The sequence below is a fragment of the Numenius arquata genome, chromosome 3, assembly GCF_964106895.1.
Source record: "Numenius arquata chromosome 3, bNumArq3.hap1.1, whole genome shotgun sequence".
NCBI classification, from domain to species: Eukaryota; Metazoa; Chordata; class Aves; order Charadriiformes; family Scolopacidae; genus Numenius; species Numenius arquata.
Genome location: NC_133578.1, coordinates 22284126 through 22297288, shown reverse-complemented (window position 1 = coordinate 22297288; position 13163 = coordinate 22284126). Strand labels below are relative to the sequence as shown.

At 36.6% G+C, this 13163-nt stretch overlaps 1 protein-coding gene across 1 annotated transcript in view; it reads left to right on the top strand.

The window, feature by feature from the left end:
* The window catches only part of LRP2 (LDL receptor related protein 2), a 128028-nt gene that overhangs the window by 44719 nt on the left and 70146 nt on the right, over positions 1-13163 (top strand). Inside the window, exons 15-27 of the mRNA XM_074145954.1 lie at positions 535-675; positions 1685-1888; positions 2773-2965; positions 4144-4269; positions 4566-4696; positions 5454-5591; positions 6509-6790; positions 7971-8210; positions 8886-9005; positions 9388-9504; positions 10212-10589; positions 11483-11731; positions 12898-13109. Of these exons, the coding sequence (XP_074002055.1) occupies positions 535-675; positions 1685-1888; positions 2773-2965; positions 4144-4269; positions 4566-4696; positions 5454-5591; positions 6509-6790; positions 7971-8210; positions 8886-9005; positions 9388-9504; positions 10212-10589; positions 11483-11731; positions 12898-13109 (2531 nt within the window). The remainder of the gene's footprint in view (positions 1-534; positions 676-1684; positions 1889-2772; positions 2966-4143; positions 4270-4565; positions 4697-5453; positions 5592-6508; positions 6791-7970; positions 8211-8885; positions 9006-9387; positions 9505-10211; positions 10590-11482; positions 11732-12897; positions 13110-13163) is intronic.

Sequence of the window (13163 nt, the reverse complement as noted above, 5' to 3'; positions counted from 1 at the left end):
TAATAATTGTGATACATAAATTTGTGTTGTAAAACTGGACTGGTTTTTATCACACAGTGGTATCATCCAGCTCCTGTAGGTAATGAACTGTCAAACGCAACATTTAGGAGTTGAGGGGTTTATCAAATGTATTGGTATTTCAAAGAGTCAAGCTTGTGCTTATGAGCAGTATTGGTGTTTGGGAATTTTTTTCCTCAACACTGAAATGAGGGTGCAGTTGGGAAAGGCTACCAGTGGGAATGAATTCTGTGAGATATAATTCTGGAGTAGATCTATATGCAGAAAACTATAGCCCAGATTATGACCTCAACACTGTGTGCTAAGTATCTCTGTACAGAGCTGAGTATCTTGAATGCCAGTTAGCTCTGATGTGATTTCCATGCATTCCAGGGCCTATGTTTTCCATATGATGTAATTCCCAGAGAGTCCACATGATTTTTCAGAATTTTTTTTTTCAATAGCCACAATAAATTAAGGTAATGAAGCCATTAGGTTAATAGATGAAATTATAATCCTATCTGTATTATATTCCAGTAAGAAATCCTTGTGGAAGTAATAATGGGGGATGCGAACAGATCTGTGTTCTCAGCCACAAAACAGATAATGATGGACTAGGTTACCGCTGTAGATGTATACTGGGTTTTGATCTACACGTAGATGGACGACATTGTGTTGGTAAGAAAATGCCTTATGATTGTTGGAAATAGCACTATTCCATTAGCTTTGGAGTTATTTCTAGGGCATCCTTCCTCTCTTCAATAGCCCTGTTGGTTCAGTATGCCAAGGACTTCATGTTTCTCTATCACAACTCCTGTTGACAGCTTTAAATGTAATCATTTCTGCCGATGTTCATTTCAAGCCACAACAACTTAGACTTACCACATTTTATAAACATTTTAATGGAGTTAGATATGGAATATGTGTAGACAGCTGTACAATTAAACTCTTAATCCTGAAATTAAGTGTAAGTACTTGCTAATTTGCAGATTTTGCATTACTTTGAACACATAAGCCTGCTTTCCTGTGCAGTAATGTGCAGATTATCGTAGAATTGTAGAATGCCAGGTTGGAAGGGATGTCAAGGATCATCTGGTCCAACCTTTAAGGTTGGTCTTCCCCCTTTGAACACATATGGCAAGAATAAGTGATTCAGTTTTGGAGCTGTGAGCTTCCATCAACAATCTGCTGCTTCCTGTTTGAGTGCAGAATTGTCACTGATGGGAGTTTTACCATGTGTATCTATTGGCAAATTAAGCCGGATATGTTTGCTATAGTTTTACTATTTGGCCATGCATTTATCTGGCTACCTCAGATATGATCTGGTTATATGGTCGCTCCCCAAAGCCTGTGAGTTATTTTTTTTATAGGCGATTGTGAAAAGGTGAGCACAAAAGGTGACTTCTGCTTCCGTAGGGATAATGTTTTCTGAAAAGGTGTATTAGGACCACAGTAACAATGTAAGAGAAATACCTGACCGCATCACCTAATATTCTGGGTTAGGTTTTGTTTTTCTTCTTCAGTTTTTAGGTCTGTATGTATTTAAATTCCTATTTTCTCATTCTTCCTTTTTCTATTGCCAGGCTATTAGTGTTGTCAAAGGAAAATAAAACTTTATGGTTAATTAATGCTCAATTGTCTCACCTTGTGAATAAGTAAAGACTGTGTCTGTTCTTTTCTTTTGTAGCTGTGCAGCAGTTCCTGCTGTTTTCATCCCAGCTGGCAGTGCGGGGGATCCCATTTAATCTTTCCACCCAGGAAGACGTGATCATACCTGTAACAGGGAGCCCTTCATACTTTGTTGGAATTGACTTCTCTGCTCAGGATGACACCATTTTTTTTTCAGACACAAGTAAAGACATGATCTATAAACAGAAAACTGATGGTTCAGGTGAGAATCATTCTTAGGAATTGTACAGTAATTGTGATGAGGAGAGCAGAATATATATTTCTAAAAAGAAGCAGAAAAAGTCACATTGTGAGATATTAAGATAAATATGTGTCACCCCAGTAATCTGGAAAGTGTTTGTCAAAAATGTTTTTTCAACTTATATTAAGCTAGTTGAAGTCTCCTGATCTTTGGCAAACTAGCTGAATGTGTTTGGGAATGAAGATTTGTAGCACTTCTCAAAACCAGTATTTGTCATCACCAGTCTGTTTATGCACACTAGTATGTCTTTCAGTAGTATGAAACTGAGTTTTCTCTTTTTAATTTCCCTATCTGGAGAGCAGGATGTTTATTATGATACTGTAATACAAAAAAAAAAAGAACATTATGGTTGTGAGATTTTTGGGAGTCTTATTTGTGGTAGTGTGAAGAGTATTTCTCTCCAATTTATAATAATGATCAAATATATATAAAGTCAGCATATAGTCTTCTGAGCTTGCTTGCTGCCTTGGGTTAGAGTAACGGTAGACTGCAGCTGACCATTACTATGCAAAGAGTAGGCAAGGTCTGGCCGTTAAGCAAGATGTTCTTATTGCACTGACCTTACTGACCTTCATTCATAAAACTCCTCTCAGTGTAAACTTAGTGACAGATTTTTCTCTCATCTTCATTTCTCCTCTTTTGGGTTTGTGCTCCTGAACATGTACCTCCTTTGCCTGGAGCAAGGGGCACCTCCTCTCCCCTTGGTTATTGGTCTTTATATAAAGTAGCACAGAGGCAGCATTTTTTCCAAGGGAAACCACTAGTGTTGTGAACACAATAGTGCATTCATGTTATTTCCTCTGTTCCGAAACATTTACAATCATTATGTGTGTTAAAAATTCTAGGAAGAGAAATACTGACAGCTAATAGAGTGGAAAGTGTAGAAGATTTGGCCTTTGACTGGATCTCAAAGAATCTGTACTGGACAGACCCTCGATACAGGAGCATTAGTGTGATGAGGCTGGCAGATAAATCTAGGAGAGCAATTGTTCAGAATTTAAATAATCCTCGATCAATAGTGGTTCATCCTGTTATTGGGTAAGTTCAGCTTTGATTCTCACTTGAAACTGTACGAACAAATTTATGGTCTAAGCAGAATTAGTGAGGTTAGATTTACATCTCATTCTGGATTTCTATATGGATTTGTGTTCTTTTCCAAAATACTGCCTATTTTCAGTTTTCTGGTCTTTATCTTGTTTGCTTTATTCTGGCCTAGGATTCAGCACCCAGAAAGGGCAAGTGATACACATTCCACATGAAAGAAGAGGTTAAAAGAATTCTCTTTAAAAGCATCACTGTTTTTTCTTTTACTCCTGTGTGTTGATAAACACGCAAAAGAACTTTGTTTCTTTGTATCATTCAGATTAGAAAGCTATTTCTCATAGCTGAAAGATAAAGTTTTGTAATTATTTTTAATATACTTTCTGTTCCCAGAATGCTGACCTTGGTTCCTTTATTTTTTCTATCTGAATTTATTTATTTGAAACATATTAGATACTACAGGCTGTATTTGATACAGACCTTACAATATGTGATTCTTTGTACATAAAATGAAGCCCTGCTTTTCTTCCATGGAAATGATTAACTTCAAATTCAATACTCTGGGCTGTTTGGCCATGCCAAAGCAGCGTTTCTTTCACAGCATAGTTCAGGTTCCTACTGCCATACCTACTGAATTTCTTAATTCTTGGATATTGAATTTTCATGTTTAGTAACCGAATACACTATTTTGGAAGTAATCTTATAAGAATAGTGTTGAACTTGTATCCTTGAGTATCCCAACCTTTTCTGTTCACTGCTTTGTAAAGTTATTTAACACTAGCGTCAACTCTTTGACCATAGGCATAAATTGAAAGGATTAGGAGAATATTCTTTATAATATTCATGCTTACTTGTATTACCTGGAAGATGCATTTTGGCTTGATTCTTCCTCCTTGTCAGTACTTAAATGAAATCCTTAACAATTTTCACAAAGTTACAGATATTTTATGTCTAAAGGGAGAAACCACTTCTGAAGATTATAGAAGTTAATGTACAAAGGATAAATATTAATTGTTGATACTACTACCAATTGAGGAGAGGGTCAAATTGTATTTTTTTTTTTTTAAGGTGTATGAAGAGCTGGTAAAAGAAGAATGTTAATGCTGCTCAACTACTTGCTCTGTTTAATTACGTTATACCATTGGGTTTATGTGTTTTCTGACATGTCCTTTCAGCTATATATTCTGGACAGATTGGTTCCGTCCTGCGAAAATCATGAGGGCCTGGAGTGATGGATCCCATGCCTTGCCAATTGTGAATACAACGCTAGGCTGGCCTAATGGCCTGGCCATTGACTGGAGGTAAGGACAACACAGAAGACAGAGAAGCTTTTTAAGCAAATGTGTTTCTTCCTTTAAACTGTTAGGGATCAAAAATTAAGGAATTGTGTCAGATTGCATGCGCTGGCACTTTTCTATTGAAGACCTTATTTTTCGATTTGTTAAAAAGCCTGCAAAATGTAAAATTTTATTAGAATCTCTCCCCATGTGTCCCTATATCCTCTTGTCAGGTTTAAGATTATTATTTGAGAAAATGTTAGTGCTTCCTAATGGACATAATGTCATTTGAAGAGATATGACATTTTCATTATTTCTAGTTCTCTAAGGCTGTACTGGGTGGATGCCTTTTTTGATAAAATTGAGCACAGTACCTTTGACGGGCTGGACAGACGGACTCTTGAACGTATTTCTCAGATGACTCACCCATTTGGCCTTACTATTTTTGGAGGTAAGTCCAGCATTGAAAAATATCTATTATTATCACAGACTTTTTTTTCATATGATGATCTGTGAGTATGTGAGCGAAAATAACGTGGCCTTTGTAATAACGCTTTTCCTATAAATAGCAGTGTTGAAAGTTTCTATAAAAATATATATATTTAGTACTTCTTGCTCAGTTTTAGGACTGGTTTTATGTATATTTGTGTTGAAATAATTTGAGGCATATCAGGTAACTCTTGTAGTGCAACAAGGCAGACATGCTATACTAATTATAGCTTCCAAGGTAGGCTACTCATGCTGGACAGGGAAGGTAAATCATCTCCTTAGAGATGATCAGCAATTTCAGGATTTTATTTATCGTATGTAGAGTTTTCCGTGGATTTATGTTGTGTGTGACTAAAGATGCCAGCATCTGATCCCTTTTGATTTTGTGTAAAAATATATTCAAAAATATTCTAAAATTTTCTGGAAAGTTGTCTTAATGAATGACTTCTAAAATTGTCTTGGAATGTGAAATGACAGCTGAGTCTGTTATATTTCAATCTAAGCAAAATCTGAGAGGGCTTGTTTTTCTATGTTGTGTCTGCCTGTGATTGAAGGACTCGACTTGAATTAATGATAAAAGTCCTTTTGTCTTTTTTATGAAACAGTTATGAAAAATTATTACATTTACGTGAAAAGCCTTGCATTTTTTTCTAATGATGCTCGATCTTTTATATCATATTGCTTTGTAATTGTTATGTCTTAAATGTCTTTCAAAACAGGTTATGCCTATTTCACTGACTGGAGACTTGGTGGAATAGTTCGAGTGAGGAAGTCTGATGGAGGAGAAATGACCATTATAAGGAGGGGCATTAGTAACATCATGCATGTTAAAGCATATGATGCTCATTCCCAAATAGGTGAGCTCTTTTGTTGTACAAATGAAAGACATGAAATAGGGAATAAGAATCAAAATATCAGGACAGCAGGTTTCCACTCTCAATTTTAGAAATGGCTTTACTGAATCGTACCTGACACACAAGGAGGCAACATGTGCACTTGCAATCACACATATATTTCACTGTTTTGTGACTGTATGCAGTTTTCTTCCACCACTTCTGTTACTTTACTTAATAACTGTTTAAAAGGAAATTTATGATTCCATTGTATTTTGTGTATTTGTATCACCATTTACATCCTTGTATTTCTCTTTTTCCAGTAGAAGTTTTAGTTAAACCGAACTATTTATTTGGAGGAATTGGGTAAACGTTTATTAATCAAACTACTATTCCTAAAGTAATCACTGTGCATAAGTATTTACTTTTTTCTTCTTTTCACTGCTGAATTCTATGTGATTCTATGATCTAAAACAAGGATTTGGTATTGTAGTTAATTTAGTAAAACATTCAATGCAATTATCAAACGTATGATCAAACCGTGTGCTAAGGCTCACCATCTAATTGGTGTCCAAAGATTGGATCAGGTCTCCCAGCCTTGCTCAGACAAAGGTCCTCATTTGTGATAATATACTTGTTTCCAGGCAGTTGCTGAAAATTGGTAGCATATTAGATGAAATTTAGTAGTTTGTTCTTGGCTTCCGTAAACATTTGTCTCAATAAAGAATATATGGAATGTGGGACTTATTATTATGACTTACTACTACTATTGCTGTCAGTGAACTTGACCCTGTTTTGTGGTGTATGCAAAACCAGGATTTGCTACACCATCTTTTTTTTTTTTTTTTTGTAAAACATTCTTTTACAGTTGCTATGCAATTTTAATAGTTCCCAAGCTGTTATCAGTAGTGTATACATTGATCTCTCTATCACTTTTTAAGGCTCTAACTACTGTAACAGAGGAGCAAATCCCAATGGAGACTGCAGCCATTTCTGCTTCCCGGTACCAAATTTTCAAAGAGTTTGTGGTTGTCCTTATGGCATGAAGCTGGCTGCAAATCAGCTGACGTGCGTTGAAGATCCATCCAATGAGCCACCCACTTTGCAGTGTGGCTCCTACTCTTTTTCCTGTGGTAATGGAAGATGTGTTCCTCAATACTATCAGTGTGATGGTGTTGATGATTGCCATGATAACAGCGATGAACAAAACTGTGGTTCTTTAAGTAAGTAATCCCTGTTATTTACTGTTAGTGTTTGTTGTTTGCCGTTTGGAAAGTTTAATGGATCAGTCTGATTTTGGTGGAATAAACCCCAATTTTTTAGCGTTGCATCTGTGGGTAAATCCTGAAATCTACCTGGGAGATTAGCTACTTTGGAAATTATTCAGATAACTCATGGGAATATGGGATTCAACATTGGCCACCTAGAGAATGCATGCAAATATTCATATCTCACTAGTTCTCAAAATTTGGTTTACAGAGTAACAAAAATTTATTTTTTAAAGAAAAAAATTGCCTTAATTATTTTTTTGTAAATTTTGAAAGATGTTGGAATATTGCTTGTCTTATTTTGATGCATGGGGACAGACAAACCATCTTAATAAAGATGAAGACATTTAAAAAATGGGACCATAAGAAAAAAATAACAGAACCATATGTATTGTCTAACCTTCCCCTAAGATTAGAGCAGCACCTTTTATTTTATTTAACATCTGAATAGAATTTTTTTTGTTTTTGTTATTTTTGGGCACTTCTGTACTGTCAGTTACATCTGGATTTTACAGTGAAGTGGATTAAAAGCAGATTGGTTCCTTTCCTGGTTTTACTGTGAACTGTTCTACACAAAATATTTTGTTGGTCAAATAAATTGAGAGAATAGTGGGATAATTATAGTTGATAAGATATTGAAGAGTTCTTGGCTTTTATGATGTATTTGGTGCTTCTTTCTTCAGAGTTAATTCTTTCTTTTAAATCACAAACAAGAAAAAAAGGACATATTAATAAAATGTGCTCCTCAATGCATAGGCTAGCTAATATGACTCGGGTATAAACTCTGTTTCTTATTAGTGGGGTATACTAGAATGTCTGTTGGGGAAAAGGAAGGCATAAAGCAAATGGCTACTTGAAGAAGTTATTTTTCTTGTTCTTTGGATTGTTTTGAAGTGCTTAACAATTTAGTTTTTTATTGATTCATGCAGTTTAAAAAAGCTTGTAAGTATCCTGTTCAGTTCTGCAACATGTTGGCATGACAGATATTTTTCATTTTAAGCAATGTTCATTTTAGAATTTGATGCATCAATTTTAGACATTGTGTAAGTCTACTAAATGTACTGAATACTCTGGCAGGGAAGGCAAATTTTGCAGATCTTTATAAAAATGTCCTCCTGTTTTGTTTTTTATTTAGACAATACTTGTGCTTCATCAGCTTTTACCTGTGCCAGTGGACAGTGTATCCCAGGTCGCTGGCGTTGTGATAAACATAATGACTGCTTGGATGGCAGTGATGAATTGCATTGTCCTACACAAGGACCCACCTCATGCCCTGTAACCCTGTTCACCTGTGATAATAGAAGATGTATTCCTAGGATCTGGTTATGTGATACTGATAATGACTGTGGTGATGGGTCAGATGAAAAAAACTGCAGTGAGTATCACAACTGTCTGTTGTTTTTTAAACAACATGTCTGCATAGATATGTCTGTTGGTGTAAGGATGATAAATGAAATTAGGAAGAATTTCTAGATTTAGGAAGAATATCCTTCTAGATAGGAAGAATAACTAGTATCTAAGTTAGATTAATATTTTGCAGTCTGTAAGACATGGAAAACTCATCTAATATGAACGACCAGACCCAAGTCGAATGCAGAAAAATTATTAAAAAAAAAAAAAAAGGGGCAACTGTGATAGTTATAGTCATGGTGCTACATAATGTCATCCACTGCAACTTACAGCAAAAAGCAGCTAAAGCTTAGATCTTCTAAGCACTTGTTTCCTGAGTGGTCTCAGTAATGACTAATGGCGTAGTCAGCTATCTAGTCCGAAAGTTTTTACTGGAAGTAAGACAGTAGTTTTTCCACATGCTTTCTTTAGCGTTATTTATTGCTGAGTGAAATCTTCTGTTTATTTTGCATGAGTCCAAGCCTGCATGTGAATAAACAATTACCTGATACAAATGTATTAGTGCTTGTAATTTATATGATTACTAGTTGCTACATTACGTGCTGCAAGCCAGTGATAGTGTATTTCTGCTGTCTCAGTATTATGCTGATTTCAGAAGAGAGACAAGAAACACACCTGCATTTATTGTTATTCTTAATAGCTTTCACAGGTACTTGTGAACCCAGGCAATTTCAGTGTCCAGACCATCGCTGTATTGACCCATTCTATGTCTGCGATGGAGACAAAGACTGTATAGATGGTGCTGATGAGCACGACTGCAGTAAGTGTAGCTTCCTTTGAATGCCTCTTTATTGTTTCCTCACTCTTGCCCCCTGGGGGGGCTCTTTGGCGATCTCATATTACCAGCTCCAAGATAGCAGAATGCCTAATAAACCTATCCATAAAGTAACCCTGTTTGTGATGCTTGTTTTAGCATTTTTGTAAGCCCTTTGATCTCTGGGCTGGTTGCAGAGGGCTGAAACCTGTTTTCTGTTTTCTGTACGTTCCAAGGTCACTGCATTTTCTGTGTCCCAGGGAAATCATGGCCTTCAGTGGAACTTGGACTCCTGATATCGTATCTGACTTGGGCACCTGTAGAAAAATTGGGTGCAGTCTAGCTCTGTAAAATAAATAAATAACATCAATATTTTTTAATTTTGTAGTATATAACTGCAGTGCCACAGAATTTAAATGTCTAAGTGGAGACCAGTGTATCAGCACTTACTACCAGTGTGATGGGGTATTTGACTGTAATGATCACTCAGATGAGACTGATTGCCGTAAGTATATTGATGCTGAAAGAAAGACTTCAGTTATTAGATGATGCTTTTGAAAATTTCCTTTATCTGCTATATCAACTAGTTGGCACTAGTGTCCTTAAGACCTCAAAATTCTTTTTAGGGAAATTTGTCTATAAATCTTTTGTTCTGGGCAGAAATTTCAAACACAGTAGGTTACATCTCAAGAGTAGATTTTTCTGGCAAAGAGTAGACTTTGCATTCCTTTTGGCTCTAACGTTTTGTTTTACTTGGCACCTCGGGGTTTAAAAGTAAAATGAAGAAGTCTATTCATCAAGAAAACGGAAAACCTTGTATCTGTGAGAGTTAGACTGAAATTTTCCTTGAGCAATTTTGTACATTTAAATTAGTTAAAATGTTACAATGCAGGGTGGTGAAGACTGGTTTCAGCAAGTAATTTCATTTTGCTTTGTGCATGTACGTAGAAATCAATATACATAAACATCAACATGTGCTTGCTCAAAATATAACAATAGTTGAATTGCCTCATTCGCCATATTATAAAGTAGGAGTTAAATTGGCCGGATTTTGAAGCGTCATGTATATTGACTGACTGTAATTCTATGGCCTGATCCAATAGCAACACAGTTCTTAATAGTATTGTAACTACTTATGCAAGAGATGAACTGAACACAATGATTTTGCTAAAATTGAAACAGCTTCTGAACTGCTCAATGTCACTGTTTTAGCTACAAGACCACCAGGGATGTGCCACCAGAACGAATTCCAATGTCAATCAGATGGCAATTGTATTCCTGTTAACTGGGAGTGTGATGGCCATCTTGACTGTGCAGATGGCTCAGATGAACATCATAGATGTCCTGCCAGGACCTGTCCTCCGTCTCTTTTCCGCTGTGATAATGGCAACTGTGTCTATCGAGCATGGATCTGTGATGGTGATAATGACTGCAGGGATATGAGCGATGAGAGAGATTGTCCTACTCAACCCTTCCGGTGCCCCAGCTGGCAGTGGCAATGTCCAGGTCACAGTATCTGTGTGAATCTGAGCAGAGTATGTGATAATACTGCCGATTGTCCCAATGGAGCTGATGAATCCCCATTATGCAGTAAGTTACTGCTCAAACGTCTACTATAGCCTACTATGTTCTACAGCTTTAGAAAGAAATGGAATAATCAGCATGCTGTATTTAGTGCAGCAACGTTTCTAGCAGAAATTGTAAGCATGTTGAAATTAGAGCTCAAATTACTAAGTCGAACTTGCTTGCAGTGAAAGGAGACTATGATGATGATTGATGAAATCATTAGCTATATGCAATCTTGTGCTCTAAATTCAAATGTGACTTCCACTGAATTCAATATAGGTTTTTATATAGGAATATGGGAATGAGCTTTGTGTTCCTGAACACATTCACTAAAGCATGGTATGCTTTAAGTTCAGATGAAATGTGATTCAATCCTTAGTATTTTCTTTTAAATTTCTAACTTCAAAAATCGTGAAAAGAATCTAAAAGCTCACGTGTAGCCAGAATTTGTATTTATGTTGATTATGAATTGATTTAACCTTTTTCTTTCTTTCCTTCTTTCCTCCTCCTCCTCCTTAATCAATGCACATTCTCAGATGAACCCCAGCCAGGTATGATTATAGATGATTATAAATGATTGTTTATTAATACAATTTTAGGTTTGGAATGGTTCAGTAAATTTTTGTATATTTCTAGCTAGTTTTGAAAAATTTCTTATAAATGCTTAGACAGCCTTCTGTTTACATTCATTTAATGGGATTCAGTAGTACATAGTCTGTTGTTACCTGCCTTTATGTGCATTGGGTGTGTTACATTTTGCATAGGGCCTCAGTCCAGTCTCCCATTGCATAACTGATGATTGTGGAGTCATGTTTTAGAGGCAATCTTAGGCTAGTAATGCAATTGCAAAGTAATAAATTTAGCATAAGAAGCTTTTGTTGACTATCTGCTTATTTCCTTCCCCAACCCCATTTCAGATCAGGAGAGCTGCTCTGACAATAACGCCGGCTGCACTCATGAATGTATTCAAGGACCTTTTGGAGCTCAGTGTACCTGTCCTGTTGGATACCAGCTTGCAAATGACTCTAAGACCTGTGAAGATATTAACGAATGTGACCCTCCAGGCTTTTGTAGTCAGCATTGTTACAATGAGAGAGGGTCTTTTAGGTGTTACTGTGATGAAGGATACATTCTAGAAACCAACGGGAAGACTTGTAAAGCAGCAGGTGAGGAATGTTGATGTCAACCAAAAGAATGACAGCAGTGTCTGGAAAGCGTCCAGCATTGCCATTTTCATATTGTTCCCTTAAAAGAGCTGATGTAAACAGGCGAAGTTGTTCATGGCAAATGACCTTGAGTATTAAAACTGCCAGCTGAGGGGTGAATTGGAAACGATTATTTCCTTGAAATAATATATTTTAAATAACACTGTAATTTTTAACCCTGGAACGATCAAAATAATGTTCTGGAGAAAAGCAATGCCAGGCACCTGTAAGCCATAGGTTAAAATTTGCTCTTTATAATGTTCAGTGCTCACACAGTGTTTAAATCCCAGCCTTTCACAGGACTTACCCTAGTGCCTATGCCATACTATGCTCATTTCTACAGAGCAAACAACACTAGCGCAGCCTAGCTGTCTGTTGTTCTCTATCTCTTACATAGTACACTGACAGTACAGAGGAGTCATATACCCAGTGGAATTTGTCACTACAGGTTTCCTGATTCAAGAGATCTACTAAGGTTGTGGAAGATTCTTGCAATTTACCTTCAAAATAAGTTTGGCCCTTACTAATAGGGAGTTTCTCATAGTTTGCTGTCTTTATGGTTTCTACTCTTCAGTTGTTTTTCAGCAGCTGCTGCGCAGCAATCTAACTGCAGCAGTTTACGGCTTTCCTGTAATCTGTTTATTCTCCTCCCTGATCCCCATGCAGACTAAATTGGGGAAAAAAGAGCAGGCTGGCTAAAAAAAGAGAAAGAACCAGGCTGAGTAGAGTAACTGGTGGTCTAAAAGAACTTTGGGATTTGAATCAGGACCAGGAGCTGAGAGTGGCGTATGGAGGAATGAGGGTTGGATGTCAGCAACTGATTAGACAATGGGGAAGAAGACCCAAGGTCCAGCTATGAGACTGGAAGGGGAGTCTAATAGAAAGAGTAAATGATGGAGAAAGGGTGGAGAAAAGCCAAGGTAGATCCAAAAGTCAGGATGAACAAACTGGATATGTTAAAAGTTCTTGGCCTGAGAATTGGTTTGAATTTGTCCTTTCAATATGTATGTCTAGATACAATAGCTTTGATGCTATAAAGCCATGTCAAATTTCACAGTGTTTCTTTCTCTTACAGAATTACTGTTGAATAGCTTATTGGTTTATTTTATTTTCTTTTCCTTTGGCAGAGTCTGGGAATCTTCTTTTGCTGGTGGCAAGTCGTAACCAAATTGTTGTGGACAACATCACCTCTCAGTCACACAGTATTTATTCTCTGATTCGGGATGGGAGGAATATTGTGGCTATTGATTTTGATTCAATCACAGGTCGTATCTTTTGGTCTGATACAACACAGGATAAAATTTGGAGTGCTTATCAAAACGGGACTGACCGAAAAATAGTAAGTTCATTGAGTTATTCTTGTCTTTTCATTGCGGAGAGAAAATGAAGACAT